At 44.5% G+C, this 20713-nt stretch overlaps 1 protein-coding gene across 1 annotated transcript in view; it reads right to left on the reverse strand.

Annotated features, from left to right (window-relative positions):
• The window catches only part of BICC1 (BicC family RNA binding protein 1), a 398003-nt gene that overhangs the window by 59144 nt on the left and 318146 nt on the right, over positions 1-20713 (reverse strand). The window contains 4 exon segments of the mRNA XM_055001373.1: positions 1457-1588; positions 9862-10113; positions 12588-12782; positions 16450-16503. Of these exon segments, the coding sequence (XP_054857348.1) occupies positions 1457-1588; positions 9862-10113; positions 12588-12782; positions 16450-16503 (633 nt within the window).

Consider the following 20713-nt stretch of genomic DNA (forward strand, 5'->3'; position numbering starts at 1 on the left):
ACTGGATGGGGGATACACTTCTGGGCAGTAGCATATGTGAAAGAGATCTTGGGGTAAGAGTGGACTGTAAACTAAATATGAGCAGTCAGTGTGATGCGGTGGCAAAAAAGGCCAATTCAATCCTGGGTTGTATCAAAAGGGCCATAGTGTCGAAATCGCAGGAGGTCATAGCCCCTCTCTATACTGCCTTGGTCAGGCTGTACCTGGAGTACTGTGTGCAGTTCTGGAGGCCTCACTTCAAAAAGGATGTGTACAAAATCAAGAGGGTGCAGAGGAGAGTGACGAGGATGATCAGGGGTCTGGAGACTGAGCCCTACGAGGAAAGGCTGAGGGCCTTGGGAATGTTTCATTTGGAGAAGAGGAGGTTGAGGGGGGACATGATTGCTCTCTTTAAATATTTGAAAGGCTGTCATTTGCAGGAGGGCAAGGAGCTGTTCCAGTTGGCAGCAGTGGGTAGGACCCAAAGCAATGGGCTTAAATTACATGCACAACAGTACCGGCTGGACATTAGGGAAAACTTTTTCATGGTCAGAGTAGTTCAAAAGTGGAATCAGCTGCCTAGGGAGGTGGTGAGCTCTCCCTCACTGGCAGTTTTCAAGAAGAGGCTGGATGAATCTTTGTCAGAGATGCTTTAGGCTGATCCTGCACTGGGCAGGGGGTTGGACTACATGGTCTGTATGGCCCCTTCCAACTCTATGATTCTATGAAAATACATCTAACAATTTACACAGTTCAAAATTATAAATATATAAACACCCTAACATTTAAAATACATATATATACATACACATATACTCAGCGGCATAATGAAATGCACTATACGCATACACAAGGCACCTCCCTTTTACCTTCATCAGAGCATTTACAATGGAGCTCAACAGATGGAGGATGTTGCTAGTGGGGAGGGCATAGACTATGCTCAACTGGACAGGGGGGCTCCACCTAGCATCAACCATACGCCTGGTGGAACAGCTCTGTCTTACGGGCCCAGCGAAAAGACAATAAATCTTGCTGGGCCCTGGCCTCATTAGACAGAACATTCCACCAGGCTGGGGCCAGGACCAAGAAGGCCCTGGCCCTGGTTGATGCCAGGTGGGCCTCCCTGGAGCCAGGGACCTTCAGCAGATGTTTGCGTTAGAGCAAAGAGTCCTCTGAGGCTCATATGGGGAGACGTGCTCTCGCAGATACGCCGGTCCCTGTCCGCATAGGGCTTTATAGGTTAGTACCAGAACCTTGAACCTGATTCGGTACTCTACTGGTAACCAATTACTGCAAAGTATAAGTAGATTCATCCTTAAATATACAAATTGGTTTCACAACTACTCTGTCAAAGCAGAAAATATCAAGTATTGTTAATAAAAACCAAAAATTTCTAACTATATAAACAAGAGTTGGTATATTTTGGGACATCAAATTGAAGACAAAATGCCCATAGAAAAGACAGATTCTGACTAACCTTGCTTGGCTGTTTTGGCTTTGGTTTAATACTAATGAAGACATCCAGTTGTTCCATTAGTTGAGTTATAAAGTGTGGTTCTACATCAATTTCTTCCTTCATATCGAACATCAGCACAAGAGGAAGGCAACCCTGAAACAAAGGCCAATAAAAAACTAGCCTGTAAAAAATCATCCCAAATCTCAGAACACACCAAATGCCCCATGCACCACCCTCTGTAAACTGAAGTTTGCCATAAACAGGAATGTTTTTTTAAAATTTTCTCTTCCACTTTTTCTACACCGATGAGCAACCTTCAGCTTGTGCAGGACTGCCAACAATGGCACCTTTGGAAAATCTCAACAGCTTGGTATGTCTAGGCTAAAGTCCTCCTGCCTTGATTTCTGGCACTGCAAGACTAAAAGTGAACAGAAACACTGCATATAAAACTGTGGGCAGTGGGGGAGGAGTTTTCCCAGTTTTTCATTCTATGCTTTGCATCAGTTCTCTGTAATTAATGCCAACAGGAGGTCACTGAACACACGAAGACTCCATTCAGACACTCCTAATAGGTGCACTAAGTGGGAATGCGCATGAACCCACTACCACTCAACTTGCACATGCACTTTGCACCCCTCCATTCTCTGGTAAGGAATCCCAGTGAGAAACCAGCATTGGTTACCTGTGCTATGAGGGCAGGTTGACCTAATTTATAATCACAGTTTGTGTAAGGGGAAACCAAATCTGGATTTCAGCCTTCGAAATGGATAATGGGAGAATTGGATTGGCTGAGCAATAAGTGTCAATGGCTTGACTTCTGCTCAATACCTCTGGGGCCCCCTGTCCTGTTTCCCTCAGTATAGGATTTCTGAAAGACTGGACCATTGGCAATGAATGGATTTGTGTGTGTGTTGGGTGATCTTCACCCCAGAGATACTTTGAGAAACCAACAAGTCATGTCAGACTAACCTTATCTCTTTTTTGGAGAAAGTTACTACCTTGCTGGATTGGGGAATGCTGTAGACCTAGTTTATTTCGATTTTAGTAAGGCTTTTGATAAGGTTCCACATAATATCCTTGTTCACAAGTTGATAAAATGTGGTTTGGATCCTATCACTGTTAGGCAGATCTGTAACTGGAGTGCTTGTTAATGGTTCCTTGTACTCTTGGAGAAGAGTGGCAAGTGGAGCGCCTCAGGGATCGGTCCTGGGACCTGTTCTGTTCAACATTTTTATAAAACATTTGGATGAAGGAATAGAGGGAATGCTTATTAAATTTGCAGATGATACTAAATTGGGAAGGGTAGCAGAGTCAAGATACAGGATGATCTTGACAGGCTGGAAAACTGAGCTAAAACAAATAAAATGAATTTCAACAGAGATAAATACAAAGTTCTGCATTTAGGTAGGAAAACTCAAATGTACAATAATAGGATGGGGGAGACTTGTCTTGGCAGTAGTATGTGCAAAAAAGATCATACACTGAACATGAGTCAGCAGTGTGATGTGGTAGCTAAGAAGGCAAATGTGATTTGGGGCTGTATCAACAGAAACAGTGTCCAGATCATGAGAAGTGATGGTATCGCTCTACTATGCTCTGGTTAGACCTCACCTAGAGTACTGTGTTCAGTTTTCGGCACCACAATTTAAGAAGGATATAGATAAACTGGAACTTGTCCAGAGGAGGGCAATGACGATGGTGAGGGGTCTGGAGACCAATTTTCCATCTTTTGTATTAATTTTAAACTTTGGTTTTAAATTGTTTTAATGATGTATTTGTGTGCTGGTTTTTAAAGGTGAGTTGGTTTTTAAGCTGAGATCTTCATCTTTATGTTTAATTTTTTTAGCTGCTTTGGTGGCTCTATAGGGGCAGAAAGGCAGGGTGTAAAATCTTGTTAATAAATAATAATAAATGACAAACTGCAGTTTGCTTCCTTGCTTTCCAGGAAGGAAAGTCTAAGTTAGGATTAAACTGTGGCTCGAAATCCTGTTTTGAAGAGAACAACACTAAAGTGCAAAGCTTTACGATGAGATCACGTATATGTGGCATAAAATATATAACAGGCAACTTGAAAACAACTGCGTACTCAACTTAATACACCAAGTATCATACAAATACACATACTGGATCAAGCAGACACACCTAATAGTAAACATAATCTTGCACTTTAGTCATTTGCACTCTGTTGCTTTTTTGTTTGTTTGGTTTATTGGGACTAGGGTTTTTTTGAGCAAAGAGAACCGCCATTTGCCATTCAAATGAAAATGGCCAATCACAGCTTGTCATGAGCAGAACTGATTAACTTACAAGCTGCAGATGAGGACAGAGAGACCATGCAAGCCAGAAAATTCCTAAGGCTTGTTCCTTTAACAAACAACTATCAGTCAATGCGAATCATACCACTGATGTCTAAACTCAGTGACACCATTCAAACATCAAAGGAAACTATGGTTAGCTTGTAAAACCAAGATTCAGCTCACAGACAAAGGGCTGGATTTCTGGGCTCTTGAACCTCTGTTGAGTAAAGCCACATGGCTCTGCAGAAAGAAGGGAATGAAATTGCTCCCTTCTCCCTCTTTGGTAAACAGAACTTTGTTGACTAGCCAGAAAGTCTATTCTGCTTGCAGCCAAAGGTCATTGCAAGTTTTCAGTGGAAAAAAGAGATACAAGAAAATACAAAGTTTAGGAGGACAAACCTCAAGACGTAAAAACTAACAATATTAAAACACTAGAATCTGACCTCCCTAGAATTAAATATTATAATTTAAATGCAGTCGTAACAGATACATCACGGCAGGTCAGCATTCATATATAGTTAGTCCAACCAGTAAACCATAGTTTTGTACAATGTTTGACCTTGTCCAACATAAATGACACATATGAACATGATCATTGATTAGAACTGGTCAACAGTACGTATCTAAACACTAGTTAAAAGAATTATCTTTTTATATATGAAATGTGAACTAAAAACAGACAAGTTCACTCAAACACAGACATTACAAAATTGGCAGAAGGCAACTGAACATCGGAAGAGCAATTAACTTTTTAGTAACACCTAGAATTTCACTGGGTTGAATTCCACCTAATATTTTCTCAGGCAGAAAGGGAGCCAATTTTTACCAATTTCCCCCTCACATGGCAGACCTCCCAATTCCCTCTTCATACTTTGGAGGGGGGGAGAGGGTGTCCCCATCCCCAAAGAACAGCAATTTGGGAAGCATTTTGAGCTGCAGGGGGAAGAACGAGGAGAGAAAGTCACATTCTGCTGGTTATTTTTGGTATGATGCAAGTCACTATTCACTTAGGCAAAATACTTCCATTCATTATGCGGCTTACAATATGAATAAAAACAAAATCTATAGGTTAAGATGCATATTAGATTTTAAAATAGCTCTTTTCCAGCCCTATAGCCCTGTAACAGTCACATGATGTGCTCAAGACTACAGTGGGGCTTCAAGTCACCCTGTGAAACTGCGCTAGGACTTAGGCCGCTTTTTATCATGCAGGGTGTTTACGGAGCGCGAGGTCCTCGGCACTGCCAGCAAATGTACTTTTATCTGATTTTTCTGACATCTCTGAAAAGAAAGCTACGGTGTCCCTTTTCTTTTAGAACAGATTAAAGACCATGGTTCTATATTAATTTCTTCCTCCACACTGAATGGATTTTTAGTAATCATATACTGTACAGATAAATGGAACCGCGTCTTACCATCCCACTATATGTGCACTTCCCTGCAGCATTGAAAGAAAAAAACGGCCACGTTAGTTACCATCGAAAGGAAAGCACACACTTGCAAATTACTGTGACCAGTCAAGATTCACTGTTGCTGTTTTGGGGGCTACTGCATTAAAATTTCAAATATTCTTTGTATTTGTAAACCTCAAATCCCCACATTCATAGCTCTACATTTTAAAAAAATCAAGAAGATACTTCTTTTCAATGCTAGCTCACTTCAACAGTAGGGGCTGAAAAACAGGGTTGCACTTACCTGTAACTGTTGTTCATTGAGGTCTCTGTGCAGGCACACATGGGGACTGCGCGTGCGCAGGCCGGCCGACCAGACGGATTTTACAGCTTTTTTCTCCTCTAGAGGGGGCACTCTCCTCCCAGAGCGCCTGTGCGGCAATTTCCCACCAAAGACGCCCACGCTCTGGGGAGTGCACCCCCCCCCAGCCTCAGTTTCTCCTTTGCCGCCAGACTCTCCATTTGAGAAGTGAAGAGTATATAGCAGGGCAGGAGGGAGGGTATGAGTGCCTACACAGAAGACCTCAATGAGCAGCAGTTACAGGTAAGCGCAACCCTGTTTTCATTGTCGGTGTTCTGAGCAGTCCCACATGGGAGTTTAGCAAGCTATAACGAGGAGGAAGGTGGACTCTTCACTGAAACAACGCTTGCCAAACTGCTTATTTTGACAAATATCCAGGGCATAGTGCTTTACAACAGCATCAGTGGGTGCCCTGTTGTAATAGAGTGTAAGTTCTGTTATCTCATCAGGCAGGTCAACCAATAAAGAATTAGTTTTGCTGTAAGATTCATTCTGGGGACAGGATGATACTTGGTCCCTTCATAAGAAGAGAAGATCTAGTACCTAGGGAAGCAGAAGATATTGGCTTTGGCCCTTTCCAACAGTTAATGAAATTGCGATGCTGTGGTCAGAAAGGTGCTATTACAATATACATGGTCCATTCTGCTTGCATTTTCACGACCATTTGGCCTCTACAGCTATGCCGGCAAGGAGACAGAAGGGATAGCTTGGGCTCCTTTTCATTGTTGACCTGGGAATCAAAGGTGGTCAGGGATGTGCCAGAGCCCAATGCTCAAACATGGATCCGATCGACCCCATGTGATACACATCTCCCCCAATCAGCGCCTGGTGCTGGAAGCCTCTTTCACAGGTTCCAGGAAGGAACCCCTGCATGGCATCACTCCTGATAACTGGTTTTTACAAACCCTTGGATGCACTGGTCTAAATGGGGTTGTATAACCATGCCTTTCTCTTCAGGCAACGTCAAGCAAGCCTGTGACCTGCCTGCCATACTCAGTGATTTCTCTTTGGTGGGAGGTGGGGGGGAGAGTGCAGGTCTGCTGTTTTTCCACTGTTTTCTCTGTTGCTGCCCTACTCCCAGCTGTCTTATCTTCAGGCGCCTGAGAATCACTGAGTGGCCTTGGCACCTGTCCCTCTCAGCTTTCTGACTCTCCTTCCAGCCTTCCCACGAGAGCCTGGGTGCCAAGACTAATGGGCTTCTGCTTGAGAGAAAGGGCGAGGGGGGAAGAGGGTATAACTGGCCTCCTGGGCTTTGCTCTAGTATTCCTGGCAATTACTCTGTACTGTGCTCTAGAATGGTAGAGATCCTTTAATAAAGGCCTTTAACTCAACCAGCCTGGCCTGATGATGTGAAGCAGTCTGAAAGGATCCCCCTAGCAGAGCCTGACAGACAAAGAACAACAATTTTGAGTGAGACGGGGGCGTTCGAGGGGTTTCAATCCCCTCCACTGCTAGCATTTCAAGATCAACAACTAGCCTCTGTCTAGGGCTCTTTCCCCTTTCTCAAAGCGTTTCAACTTCGATCCCGCCTCTTACCTAAGAGGCTCTGGGGCATTGCGCACAGCCTCTCTCAATTCCAAGGATCTCAACTGATCGACTGTTGGATCCGAGGGGTGGAGTCAAGGACCAGACCCTGCCAGATGGTTCTGATGAGTCCCTTGAAGGGGGCCTGTTGGGTTCGATGGGAGACTGTCAGATCCGAAGCTGCCACAGCGGTTGGCACCAAGCTCGGTGTTGAGGTCAGATCCATATGTTCAGCATGCTCTGCGAGTGCAGAGGTATTTGCTGTTTGGCTGGTTGTTGTTGACAATGCCCGCTCCCACAATATAGCCTTGAGCCTGATCACTCGTTCAGCTCCACCTTGGAGGAATTCACATTGTGACCTTCCCCAGGCAAACGAGGCAGAGAGAGTGTCTGTCCTTGTTATTTTATTGCACACTGGGTGCATATACAGAAGGGCTTTATCAGCCATGAGCAAGTCAGAACCTTTGCACTCTCTCTCTCCTTCCATTCCTCCACAGAAGGGAAACAGTGACAACGGAGCTCTCGAATCCAGGAGAGGCTCCTACTGACAATCCTTGTCATTTTGGTGCACACTGGATGAGTTTTAGTAGGGCTTTATCAGTCATAAGCAAGTTAAAGACTTTGCTTTCACTTTCCTTCCGTCTCTCCACAGAAAGGGAAGAAACAGCGACGACAGAGCAAGCAGAAGCTCCTACTGACTATTGTCATCATTTGCCGCACGCTGGGTGCGTTTTTATTTAAATAGGGCTCCGTCAGCCATGCGCAAGTTAGAGGCTTCACTCCCTTTCCCCTTCTGTCCCTCTGTAGAAGGGGGTTGATGATGATGATGAAGCTCTCAAATATAGGAGAAGTTCCTACGCATAATCCTCATAATTGTTTGTTGCGCACTAGGTGCATTTTTTTGTTTTTTTAAGTAGGGCTCTATCAGCCATGAGCAAGTTACTTTGCTTGCTTGCTCCTTCCATCTCTCCACAGAAGGAGATCAGCGACTTGTGAAAAGAGGAGAAGCTCTCACTGGTGATCCTAACCGGTTGGCAGCAAAGAAGGAACTGAAGGTCGGAGGGGCGCACTCCCCTAGAGCACGGGCATCTTCAGCAGGAAATCACCACACAGGCACTCTGGGAGGAGAGAGCCTCCTCTAGAGGAGAAAAAAAAGCTGTAAAATCCATCTGGTCGACAGGCCTACGCATGCCCAGTCCCATGTGGGACTGTGCAGAAGACCAATAATGAACCAATAGATTTTTGCAAAATTTTGTGCCGGGATTTGAAAACTTCAATACACTTTTTAAAAGTATTTGCTTCAGATTCATACAGTTATATAAAGTCATATATAAACTAATGGCCTCTTTGCCCTATGGGCATAATCCCGCTAGAGTTTAGTATTTTTCAATCCCATTTATTTTAAAGGGTAGGATTCAACTCTCCTATTGGAATATATGGTACTTTGAAGTACTTAACATTCATTGGACCACACCCATTATATTTATCTAGGTGTATGCTTAAAATGTTTAACACATACACCTAAGAAAAGGTGTGTGAATAAGACACATTTGGTGACATGTACCAGCATGTAAGGAGCTGTGAGGGAGCTAGAGAACACCCTTAAAGATAAAGATGTCTCTCTGGGAACCAAGATCAAGATAATCCAAACTGTGATATTCCCCATTGCCATGTACGGATGTGAAAGTTGGACAGTAAAGAAAGCTGACAGGAGAAAAATTGATTCATTTGAATTGTGATGCTGGAGGAGTTTTGCAGATACCATGGATGGCCCAAAAGACAATTAAGTGGGTACTGGATCAAATCAAGTCTGAATTCTCCCTAGAGCTAAAATGACAAAACTGAGATTATTATACTTTGGTCGTATCATGAGGAGACAAGATTCTCTGGAAAAGTCAATTATGCTAGGAAAAGTGGAAGGAAATAGGATGAGGAAGACTCAAGATGGCTTGACTCAATAAAAGAAGCCATGTCTTCCAGTTTGCAGGATCTGAGCAAGTCTGTTAATAATAGGATGTTTTGGAGGTCTTTCATTCATAAGGTCACCATAGGTCAGAGGCGACTTGATGGCACATAACACACACACCAACACGCACTCTTAATCTTCATTGAGATGAGATGGTAAACCCTGTATCGGGGAGTCTCTCTACACGAGATGACAGGGCGCATGTCCATCAAGTGTTGGGAGATGTAATGTTAGCCAGGAAGCATAGTTTTGAAAGACAGAACTGGCAGAGATCGCTCTGGAGGGGAGGGGATGGATTCTCTCACAGCCCTCGACTATCTCTGGTGTGCTGGACTGTCTCCCCTTCTGGAGCTTTTACCTTGCTGTTCTCGCTGCTTGAAACCTTGAACTAACTGAGCCTTGGCAAGGCAAAGGCTCAGTTAGTTAGGAGGGGAGATGCCAGAGGCGGCAGAGAATTGTGAGAGAATCCGCCCTCTCTGGAGCTCTCTCTGCTGGCTTTGCCATTTAAAACTATGCTTCCCAGATACTGCATCTCCCAACACGTGAAGACCATGTGTCAAAAGTATTGTGTAGAGAGAGTCTGGGCCAAATGACCAACTGGCACTTCACACACAAAGCCTCCTAAGATCTTGCGGCTATCTTCTCAGCATGCTAACTTCTTAGGTTGCATGGAAGAGGATTCCATCGTGGCAGGACCTACCTGTAATCTGAAGTGGTATAGCCCAGACTTGCTTCAGAGAGCTAGCAAGGGTAGCAGGTTCATGCCTATTGTATGCCTGAGGGTCAACAACACAGGGCCCTTTCTAGCATTCATTTAATCACAGGGGCGTCCCTTCTCTCTTATTATTGTTTGATATTTTCCCACAGCTTTCATTTAAATTATTTACCATGAGATACTGTCTGGCAAGACAGACTGACTCAATAGTGCCCTGGAGGTAGACCGTGGATTTCTTCTGTGGATTGCTGGGATCGGGAAAATGGATCTGAGCACCAGTTCTCTGCATGATATGTTTGATGTTGCTGCCATTTCGACCCATCATAAAGAGATGATGCTGAGCTGCTATGTCGAGTTGCGTGCTCACAGGGATCGCAGAAGCCAAGCTACCAGCCAGATGCTCCAAAAGCACAGCTGTTCCTTCCTATTTTTTTAAAAAAACACATTCAAGATAAGCTATTACAATCAGGTTAATCAATGTACATCCTACAAAACAAAATGGAATCAATTTACTTGAACTAAAAACAAAGTGATACATAAATGTCTTTCACAAAGGCAGTATTAATGGGCACTTTAAGAACATAATCTTTGTATTTATGTTTGGAGTTCAGCCAGAGTAGTCTAGTTCATCAGAGCTTGGGCACTATGCAGGGCTGACCACTGTTAGTACTTGGATGGAGACCACCAAGGAAGACTGGGGCAGCTGTGCAGAGAAAGGCAATGGCAAACCACCTCTGCTCACCTCTTCCTTGAAGCCCCGCATGGAAGGAGTCACTGTGAGTCGGTTGTGACTAGGAGTGTGCAATCCAGGACTTGTGAGCCAGCGAAAGAGCTAGATTCGTGCCAATCTGGCATAATCCGGCTATGCTAGATCACACTGATGGGATCTGGAAAGCCGACCTTTGACGGGCTAGATTATCCGGTTGCAGGCATGATCTGCACTGCAGCAGGAGAGCAGCACAAGGCTGGAGGAAGACTGGAGGCAACAGGCAGAGTGGATTTCACACACACACACACACACACACACACACACACACACACACACACACACACACACACACACACACACACACCAGTTCCAAAAAAGTCCTTCACGCTGCAGTTCTGAAAAACAGGCAGCTGCAGCAGAGGGGGCTGGGGAGGAAAAGAAATGAAAGACCCCCTCCCCCTACAGCCCTACCACTGCTTTTTTCTCCCTCCGGGGGTGGGGAGCAGACCAGCATCTCCTCCTCCTCCAGCTCCCACTGCAAGGCAGTGCCACTCCCATCTCAGGGATGTAACTGGGGACAAGGAAACAAGCCAGGATGGGCGAGTGAGCATGGTTGGCACCTCTTCTTGATGCCTCTGGCAGGATCTGCCAGCTGTAGAGGAGGAAAGCAATGAGGGGACCCCAGCGGGAATTGTGAGGAACAGCAGAGGTGCCTGCTGCCTTGGGAATGACTGCTCAGCCCAACATGAAAAGTGGGCAAGCGCTGCACCAAGGCAAGACAGGAGATGAGGCTGGCAGGGGGCAGGAGGCAGCAGGCAGAGGGGATTCCCCCAGCCTGCCCCTCCACCTCTGCTCGAGCTCCAAAAGAGCCTCTCAAGCCATTCCCGGCAGCCTTCTAAACTCCATGGCTTCAATGTGCCTCACCCCTTTGCTTCAGTCTGGGAGGATTCTCAGGTTTGAAGCTGGGGTTCTCTGGTCTGACATGGGTTCCCTTGCTGTAGTTTGGTTCTGGTGGGCTTTGTTGGTTCATCTTGCATGGGAGTGACTTGCATCTGGGACTGGCTTTTTGCCAGGGGTTGCCTTTGCTTAAGGTTTCCCTTTGCATGGAAAGCCTTGGAAATGTTTCCTTATACGAAACAACGGAGAATGGCTGGGGGCACCTTGTTTAGGGGTCCACAGAACTGGACCCTGGAGTTCAACCTTCCTGAAATTTGGGGGTCTTTAGTGGACAAGAAGTAGTAGTTCCCTGCAAACTTGGTGGAGTTTCCTTGAAAAATACCCCCCAGACCCCTTGGATAGTTTTCCCCGATGGGAATAATGGCTGGATAAATTCAGGATTCTCTGATCAGATTCGAGAATCTAACCTGGATTCCAGTGATACTAAAAAAAAAAATTGTATCCCTGAAACCTGGATCCAGATCTACCAAACTTTTTTTGTGTGAGTGCATACCCCTAGTTTTGATTCATCAGCATCACAACAATCTGGTCATAAATACATTTCAATGTCACCTTAACTGAAATATGGCATCTCTGGAATTTTTTCCACAACTCTAGATCCATTTCTGTTGCAAAATGTGACATCCAATCTCTGAGAGCCAGTTTGGCATAGTGGTTAAGAGCACGGGACTCTAATCTGGAGAGCCGGGTTTGATTCCCCACTCCTCCACTTGAAGCCAGCTGAGTGACCTTGGGTCAGTCACAGCTTCTCGGAGCTCTCTCAGCCCCGCCCACCTCACAGGGTGTTTGTTGTTGTGGGGATAATAATGGCATACTTTGTAAACCACTCTGAGTGGGTGTTAAGTCATCCTGAAGGGCGGTATATAAATCAAATGTTATTGTTATTATTGCCATTTGTGGCTGAAAAGGTGGTTGGATCCTATCCAATATATGGACAATATTGAATGAAAACTGATCTGTACAAAAATACTACAGAGCTGAAAACTGAAGAAAACCTCATACTGGGCTGTTCTTGAAAAGGGCTCAGCTATATAATTCATACCTCCCTCTTGTTCAATGGCCACCTAAAAGAATCTGTAAAATGCATCAATTGGACATGATGCCATGATCTAGGAAAGTTTCAATACTGGTTGGGATTGACCCCCAGCCAGACAAAGACAAACAGTTTGACACTGGTCAAACAGACACCTAAAAGATGCCTTCACAACAATTACAGTAATTTTAGATGTTACCTTCACAGCATTACTATTATTCTGAGATCCTCTGATAATGACTGTAGCACCATATGTCCGAGAACGTTGCTTAAAAGACACTGAAATATTATATGTCTGAGATATATGCTGAATTGTGGGAGAACTGGAATCAGGGATTGGTTGAAGGATTCCAGCTATAGGTAATTCAAACATCAGGACAAGTGGGAGCAGCTCCTAGAATATGATCAAATCAAACACAGAAAATACTCAGCACTAATATGAACATATTTAACCTATCACAAAATTGCATGGAGTACTAGGTGGCCCTGAAGAGGCATATAAACTTGCTTCCCAGAATCCCATTGTGCTATCGTTGCCAGAATGGAGCAGTATTGGTACTTTTCTAAATGTAAATGTAACCATCTGAATAAAAACTCATTTTTATTATAACACTTTATTATAACACTTTTATTATAACACTTTATTATAACATATAAATTTTATTATAACAATTTATTTACTATTTATAACACTGACTGTTATGCATATAGTTCTAATGAGAATACAATCAAATTATGTTTAATTATTATAAAAAAGAGAAGCTTCAATCAGTGGTTCATAAATAAGCCCTTAATAAAGTATTACAAATGTACACAAAATATCACTGAATGTGAACATGAAAACAATGTGAAGCTTGTTGAATTATGGACACGTAGGCTTGGGTGGAATTCCACAAATAAGTCTATATAAAGCCCAGGTTGTGCTGGGAAGGATCCGGCACATGCTCCCTCTAGCTCACTTGCACGAGGTGAAGACCTAAGCCCAGCAATTTATCTTAAGCGACAATACAATTTATCTTAATATTGCGGAACATGTGTGCCCTCGCATTAAAGAAAAATACAAGCATCTCCCATCATAATCTTTCCCCAAACTGAGAGATAAACTTTGGGGAGGGAGGAGGTATTTTGTAAAAGCACATTCCGTATATAGCTCTGAATTGTACTCGTGTCCCTCAAACAAAATGCTTCCATAAACAGTTGTAATATTGATGGTTGTTGTGGATTTTCCGGGCTGTATTGCCGTGGTCTTGGCATTGTAGTTCCTGACATTTCGCCAGCAGCTGTGACTGGCATCTTCAGAGGTGTCGCACCGAAAGACAGGGATCTCTCAGTGTCAAACTGTGGAGGAGATGTTTGCAGGTGATTTAAGGGAAACCCTTACAGGATGACACAACCCAACCCACCTTTTTGAGTGGATATAAATTACCTGCCAACATCTCCTCCACAGTTTGACACTGAGAGATCCCTGTCTTTCGGTGCTACACCTCTGAAGATGCCAGTCACAGCTGCTGGCAAAATGTCAGGAACTACAATGCCAAGACCATGGCAATACAGCCCGGAAAATCCACAACAACCATCGTTCTCCAGCTGTGAAAGCCTTTGACAATATAAGTTGTAATATTGTTGGATAATATGCTTTAGGAACACTGACTAAGGCAATTGATATCCCAGAGTATGACATTACATTGCAGTGAAAAAATAACGAAGGCAGTGACAGAGCTGCAATCTACAGTAGCTTTGAAGCCCCCCCCCCCACAGAGTAGAAGTACCACAAAGATGGGGTGTTGTTTTGTTTACACTTTGCCCACCTGCCTATGTACAGTAAGAGTAGCACAAAGGTAAGGCCTTGTTTTGTATATACTTTGCTCATCTACTTTGCACCTTGGATTCTCTGATCCCATGCAGACAGCTACAGTGAATGTGATCAACTTCAATGGCAGTTTTAAGTCTCCAGTTTCTAGTATGTTATGTTTTCTGGTCCTTGCAAGTGGGGCCCCCCACGAGCATTGTGGAGGAATTCCCCCTCGAGCACAGCCAATCCATCACGCTGTCTCAATTGTGGTGGTGTTTCCTGCACCGCAGGTCACCCAACCTCAGTTTTGGCATGGTGAGGGAGGCTCCCCTACCATCTACCTGCCCCCATGTTTGCCTGAAGGGAGGAAGCAGCATTCCCCCCACCCAACCACAAGTTTGGCAGCAGCAGCAGTTTCCATCCACACAGCCCCCTCCGGTGTGGCTCTGTTTTCTGCCTCAGTGGAGACAGCAATGATGGTCCCCACCTCAGCACCACCAACCCCTTTAAATGTCCCCATCCCACACCCAGAAGCTCACACCCTGGGTCTCCTGCTGCTGCCTGCCAGCCCTGCATGGCTTCTCCTTGTTGCTCTATTTGAATGCGGTGAAAATGGCCAGGGCTATGAAAGTGCAGAGCGGTAACATATTGAGGGAAGGGTTACATTTCCAATGTATTTTTTGCAGGTTTTTAGATTTTTCTGCAAACCTGGGGATTCCCCTAGGTTTGCAGCACCTTCTGCATCACAGCTAAATGGTCCTGATTTTTGGATTTAAGGATTCACACATCGAAACCACCTGGTTATTAAATATATGACAAGTAGGAGACCCACAAGGACTTGCAGGGAGCAGCGCACGTTCTCATCTTGCACCATGTCATCTTTCCCTTCCCTGCTCCCCATAGTCTCTCTCCTTTTCCTGCATCCATTTCTCCTTCCCAACCGTCTTTGTCCACCCCCCTCGATTTTCACCTTTCCCCCTTCCACCCCAGGCAGCCTCTCCCCTGTGGCCCAGTTGCACGGAGGGAACCGGCAAGGACTTACATTGGGTACTTCACTTTCCCCTGTATCCTTTCCTCATACTATTTCCTCTTTCCTTCCCCCTGGCAGCCCCCATATGCTCACCTTCCCCTATGTCCTTCCGTCCTTCAAACCCATCAAACATCTTACCTTTTATCTATCCTCCATCTTAATCAATATTTACTAATTTACTTCATTTATACACTGCCTTTATCCATGGTGGGGGCCCAAAGCATCATGCTTCTTGCCAGTTTGGTGTAGTAGTTAAGAGCATGGGACTTTAATCTGGAGAACCAGGCTTGATTCCCCACTCCTCCACTTGAAGCCAGCTGGGTGACCTTGGGCTAGTCACAGCTCTCTCAGAGCTCTCTCAGCCCCACCCACCTCACAGGGTGTTTTGTTGTGGGGATAATAATGACATACTTTGTAAACCGCTCTGAGTGGGCATTAAGTTGTCCTGAAGGGCGGTATATAAATCGAATGTTATTATTATTATTCATATTATCCTCACAATAACCCTGAGAAGTAGGTTAGTCTGAGAGTGTGTGACTGGATCAAAGTCACCTTGTAAGCTTCCAAAGCAGAGTGGTGATTTGAACCTGGGTCTCCCATATCCTACCCTGAAACTCTAACCACTTAACTACATTGGCATGGGGGGAGGGGGCTGCTGTTGAGCAGTAGCAAGCATCCGGGCCTGGGTGAATCATGTACATCCTGTGGTATCAAGTTGTGTGGTGGTTGTTTCTGGGCCTGGTCCCAATGAGTCCTCCATCAAAGGCCAAAAGGGCCCTGGAAAGGGCCCTGCTCCCTCTCCCTGCCTTTTACTTACAGAAACCAAGACTGGAGTACTGACCTGACTGTTACTGGGTTGCCTAGCAAAAGCCACTGAGGGAGTCTGGTTAAAGCGACAGGAGCGCCTTTAATTGTTTTTTTAAAAAACGCTTTTTTTTTTAGATTTCAATTTTTTCTGCAACCCAAGGCAATTTTCAGGTGTGTAGGAATATCTGATTTGTCTGTTCATGGCCCCAGTCTCCAGATTTAAGTATTCACATATTAGGGCCACTTCGCTATTAGTATGTAAGATGTTTTCTGATCCAAGCAAGCAAGATTACTGAGAAAATCGAGGAAATGAAAAACATCTCCTTCAGCTGCAAATCTACAAGTAATTATAATTAGAATACAGAGAATAAAATTTTGATTCATTTAAAGTGTCTTACAGAAGATTCTATGAAGTTTGAATCTCATAGTTACCCGTATTCTAACTCTGGCAGACTCAACTCCAGCTGGCTGTCCTGCAATAGACACCTGTGGAAATTGGAAAATGTAACTCTAACCATGATTGTATTGTTTTGATTCAGATCGGCAATTCTGTTGGTAGCCTTAACATTTAAAACACAATTAAAATACAATTCTAACTGCTAAAGCTCCAATATATTTTTAAAAGAGTTTCTAATTATAACATTACTTATATAAGCATTAAATACTACACAATACAATGTAGGCCATGAAAATAAGAAGTGATGTACTATAAACTTGTAATTAAATGAAAATAATTATTTAAACAACTTTATGGGCAAAAATACACTAGATCATAGTCAGCTTTGAAAGAGCTTAGACAAGTTTCTGAAAGACTTTTTGATCAGCTGGGCAAAAGTTTTGTTTGGCTGTGTAAACATTAGGAGCTCTTACTCTGGCTCAAGGTTGCCAGTTTGGGTACAAGGTCTTGAATAGTTTGTAGAAAATTTGGCATTGTACAGGATGCAAAAAGGAAGCTTTGGGTGTCCCTTAAAAATGGACCCTACTGATTATGTATGTATGTATGTTGTATGTATGTAATGTCATTTATAGTCTGCCTTTCTCACTGAGACTCAAGGCAGATTATACAGTGTGAGATTCGCACACTTACTGCTTAGGGAGCAGACTAAGGGGTATGCTGCTGTAACTCGGACTTGCACAGATGTAAATCCCCCTCTGCTGGTGGTCGGGCAAGGAACACCCCAGGTGGCCAGGCAGAGGCAGTTAGGACAGGTGGCCAGACAGTGTTGTAAGTGTGCAACCAACTATAGCCCAGGGGAAATAAATCAATAACAACAATCCAGAGGAGTTAGCCGTGTTAGTCTGTAGTAGCAAAATCAAAAAGAGTCCAGTAGCACCTTTAAGACTAACCAATTTTATTGTAGCATAAGCTTTCGAGAATCAAGTTCTCTTCGTCAGATGCATGATCCGAACTGGATCATGCATCTGACGAAGAGAACTTGATTCTCGAAAGCTTATGCTACAATAAAATTGGTTAATAACAACAATGAATACCAAAATGAAAAAGCACAGTGTAATTCTAAATTACTGAACCGTGAAATATAACTCCAAACGAGAATTCAAAAAACCATCTCAGTTGAATAAATACAGAGACCAGTCTTAGTCAATTTCAAAAGACCGAGCCTCCCAAGACTGAAAGCATGGTGCTGGAAATAAAGTCAATCAAACCGTCCGTTTGTTCTAAAGTCCTTTCAAGGTTCAAGCGTCCGTGTAGTCCAAAAGCCGTCGACAACGTAGTAGTAGGAAGCGTGGAGCCAAATAGAGACTAAGACTGGTCTCTGTATTTATTCAACTGAGATGGTTTTTTGAATTCTCATTTGGAGTTATATTTCCAATCCAATCCAATCCTAGCCATTTAATCGTGTCCGATCCTTGGCTACTCTGTAGATCGTATCCCTCCAGGCCTTTCTATCTCTGACTGCTTCTTTCAATTCCTTCATGTTCAGTCCAGTGTCTTTCATGATGGTATCCAGCCAGCGGGTTTTTGGTCTTCCTCTCTTCCTCATTCCACTCACCATTCCTAGCATCATTGATGTTTCTAGTGAGTTGGCCCGCATTACATGCCTGAAATAGCTGAGCTTCTGCTTTGTAATCTCCCCCTCCAGAGACATGTCAGGTTTTATGCATTCCAAGACAGCTTGGTTTGTTACTTTTGCTGTCCAAGGGATCCTCGGGAGTCGTCTCCAACACCACAGTTCAAATGAGTCAATTTTTCTCCTGTCCATTTTTGTAATTTAGAATTATACCGTGATTTTCATTTTGGTATTCATTGTGGTTATATTGATTTATTTCCCCTGGGCTATTGTTGGTTGCTTCACGGTTTCTTCCTTCAGGGTTGCCCTTGTTGTGTTTGTATAGTGTTGTAAGTGTGGCACTCTTATTTATTTATTTATTATTTATTTATTTTATTTGATTTATACCCCGCCCTCCCCACAGATGGGCTCAGGGTGGCTAACAACATTAAAAGATACATTAAAATCACAAAAACATAAAATCAATAATAATTTTTTAAAAATCATTAAAATAGTCCAGGAGTAGGCTATTTAAACCAATATTGGGAGTCCGTATACGGGCATAGCAGATGGCCAAGGGCAGCCCTAGAAGAAGTGGTGGTCTTAGACGGAAGGAGGAGGACACCCGCTGGCACTCAGCCAAAGTTCCAGCGGAACATCTCCGTTTTACAGGCTCTGTGAAACTGTAACAGGTCCCGCAGGGCCTGGGAATGCCCCCTGCAGCAGCAGAAAGTTATGCTGCGAAAAAAGGTGGTGTCACCCATAGGCATCCATTGGATGGGAAAACTCAGCTCCCTCCCACACCAGGCCCTGACCATGAGACCTAGTGGAGCATAGGATGCCAACTACCACAGGGAACAACCAAGTGCACCCTCGTGGTTGCCAAACCCCCTCCACATGCCCAATCAGCTCACTGAGTGCCATATATAACTTCCGCGTGAGGTGCTCATGAATCCAGGTAAGTTGGCAAGCGGCCGGAGGCTCTGTCCAGCTGCCCCAGCCATGGAGACTTAGAGTTGAGGGGACTTAGAGTTGAGCCATGGAGACTTAGAGTTGAGAAGGAGCAGGAAAGGGAGCTGCTAGAGTGGCCTTTTTCTGTTGCCTTCCTTAACTGCTGGGGGAATCTGCTGAGGTTACTGTGTGGGAGGACAGTGTCAGGGGCTGTGTGAGTGTGTAGAGCCTGCTGTAAAGTGGTGCCAGTTGAAGTAAGTGTTTCTGTTTGTCTTTTTTGCCTGAGTTGGAGCTGATGGCAGAGGGGGATTGTTACTAACTGGAGAGTGTCTGTCTTGCCTGGGGCTAACTGCTGGCCCCACCCTCTGCTGAGTGAGCCTTGACTGAATTAGCCTTGATTGAATTGATTGAATGAAGAAGTGATGACAGCGGGGGACCACCTGGGTAGGACAGATCAAACAAAGGTACAAGCCTACAAGTGCCTATATAACAATGCCAGAAGTATGGGTAATAAGAAGGACGAGGTTGAGCTTCTCTTGCAAACAGAGGGCTACGATATAGTAGGAATTACTGAGACTTGGTGGGATGATTCCCATGACTGGAATGTGGTAGTGGATGGGTATGAGTTGTTCAAGAAAAACCAGAAGGGTAGAAGAGGGGGCAGAGTGGCATTGTAAGTGAGGAGAGGGCTTGATTGTCAGCAAGTTATGGAGAATATGGTTGACAGCCCAGTGGGAAGTATATGGGTGGAAATAAGGGGAGGAAGGACAAAAGGGTACTGTTGTTGGAGTCTGCTACAGACTGCCTGACCAGGGAGATGAAATGAATGCTGCCCTCCTTGAACAGATTAGCAGAGTATCCAGACACCAGAACCTTATAATTTAGGGTGACTTCAACTCCCCCGATGTGTGCTGGGAGACAAGCTCAGCAAAGCAACAAGACTCATCGAAATCACAGGAGGACATAGTCCCTCTCTATACTGCCTTGGTCAGGCCGCACCTAGAATACTGTGTACAGTTCTAGAGGCCTCACTTCAAAAAGGATGTGGATAAAATTGAGAGTGTGCAGAAGAGAGCAACAAGAATGATCAGGGGTCTTGAGACAGAGCCCTACGAGGAAAGACTGAGGGCCTTGGGAATGTTTAGTTTGGAGAAAAGGAAATTGAGGGGGGACATGATTGCTCTCTTTAAATATTTGAAAGGCTGTCATTTAGAGGAGGGCAAGGAGCTGTTCCAGTTGGCAGCAGAGGATAGGACTCAAAGCAACGGGCTTAAATTACATGCAGAAAGGTACCGGCTGGATATTAGGAAAAACTTTTTCATGGTCATAGTAGTTCAAAGGTGGAATCAGCCGCCTAGGGAGGTGGTGAGCTCCCCTTCACTGGCAGTTTTCAAGAAGAGGCTGGATGAATCTTTGTCAGGGATGCTTCAGGCTCATCTTGCATTGGGCACGGGGTTGGACTAGAAGGTCTGTATGGCCCCTTCCAACTCTGTGATTCTGTGACTTTGAGTGCGAGGCAGGAGAGGGTGCTCATGGTGCTGGGGCACATGTGTTCTTGAGGGACTCTGAGGAATCAGTGAGTACTTTGTACTCACTCAAGGGAAGAAGTGCCTAGTCCAACTAACAAACTCCACCCAAGTTTCCTTGCAGGTTATCTGACACCTGAGTCTGGTTCGTGAAGGGTGAGGGTGCTCTGACAGGTAAAAAGGAGCTAGGGTGGCACCTTGGCTTGCTCG

The sequence above is a fragment of the Eublepharis macularius genome, chromosome 17, assembly GCF_028583425.1.
Source record: "Eublepharis macularius isolate TG4126 chromosome 17, MPM_Emac_v1.0, whole genome shotgun sequence".
Taxonomy (NCBI): Eukaryota; Metazoa; Chordata; class Lepidosauria; order Squamata; family Eublepharidae; genus Eublepharis; species Eublepharis macularius.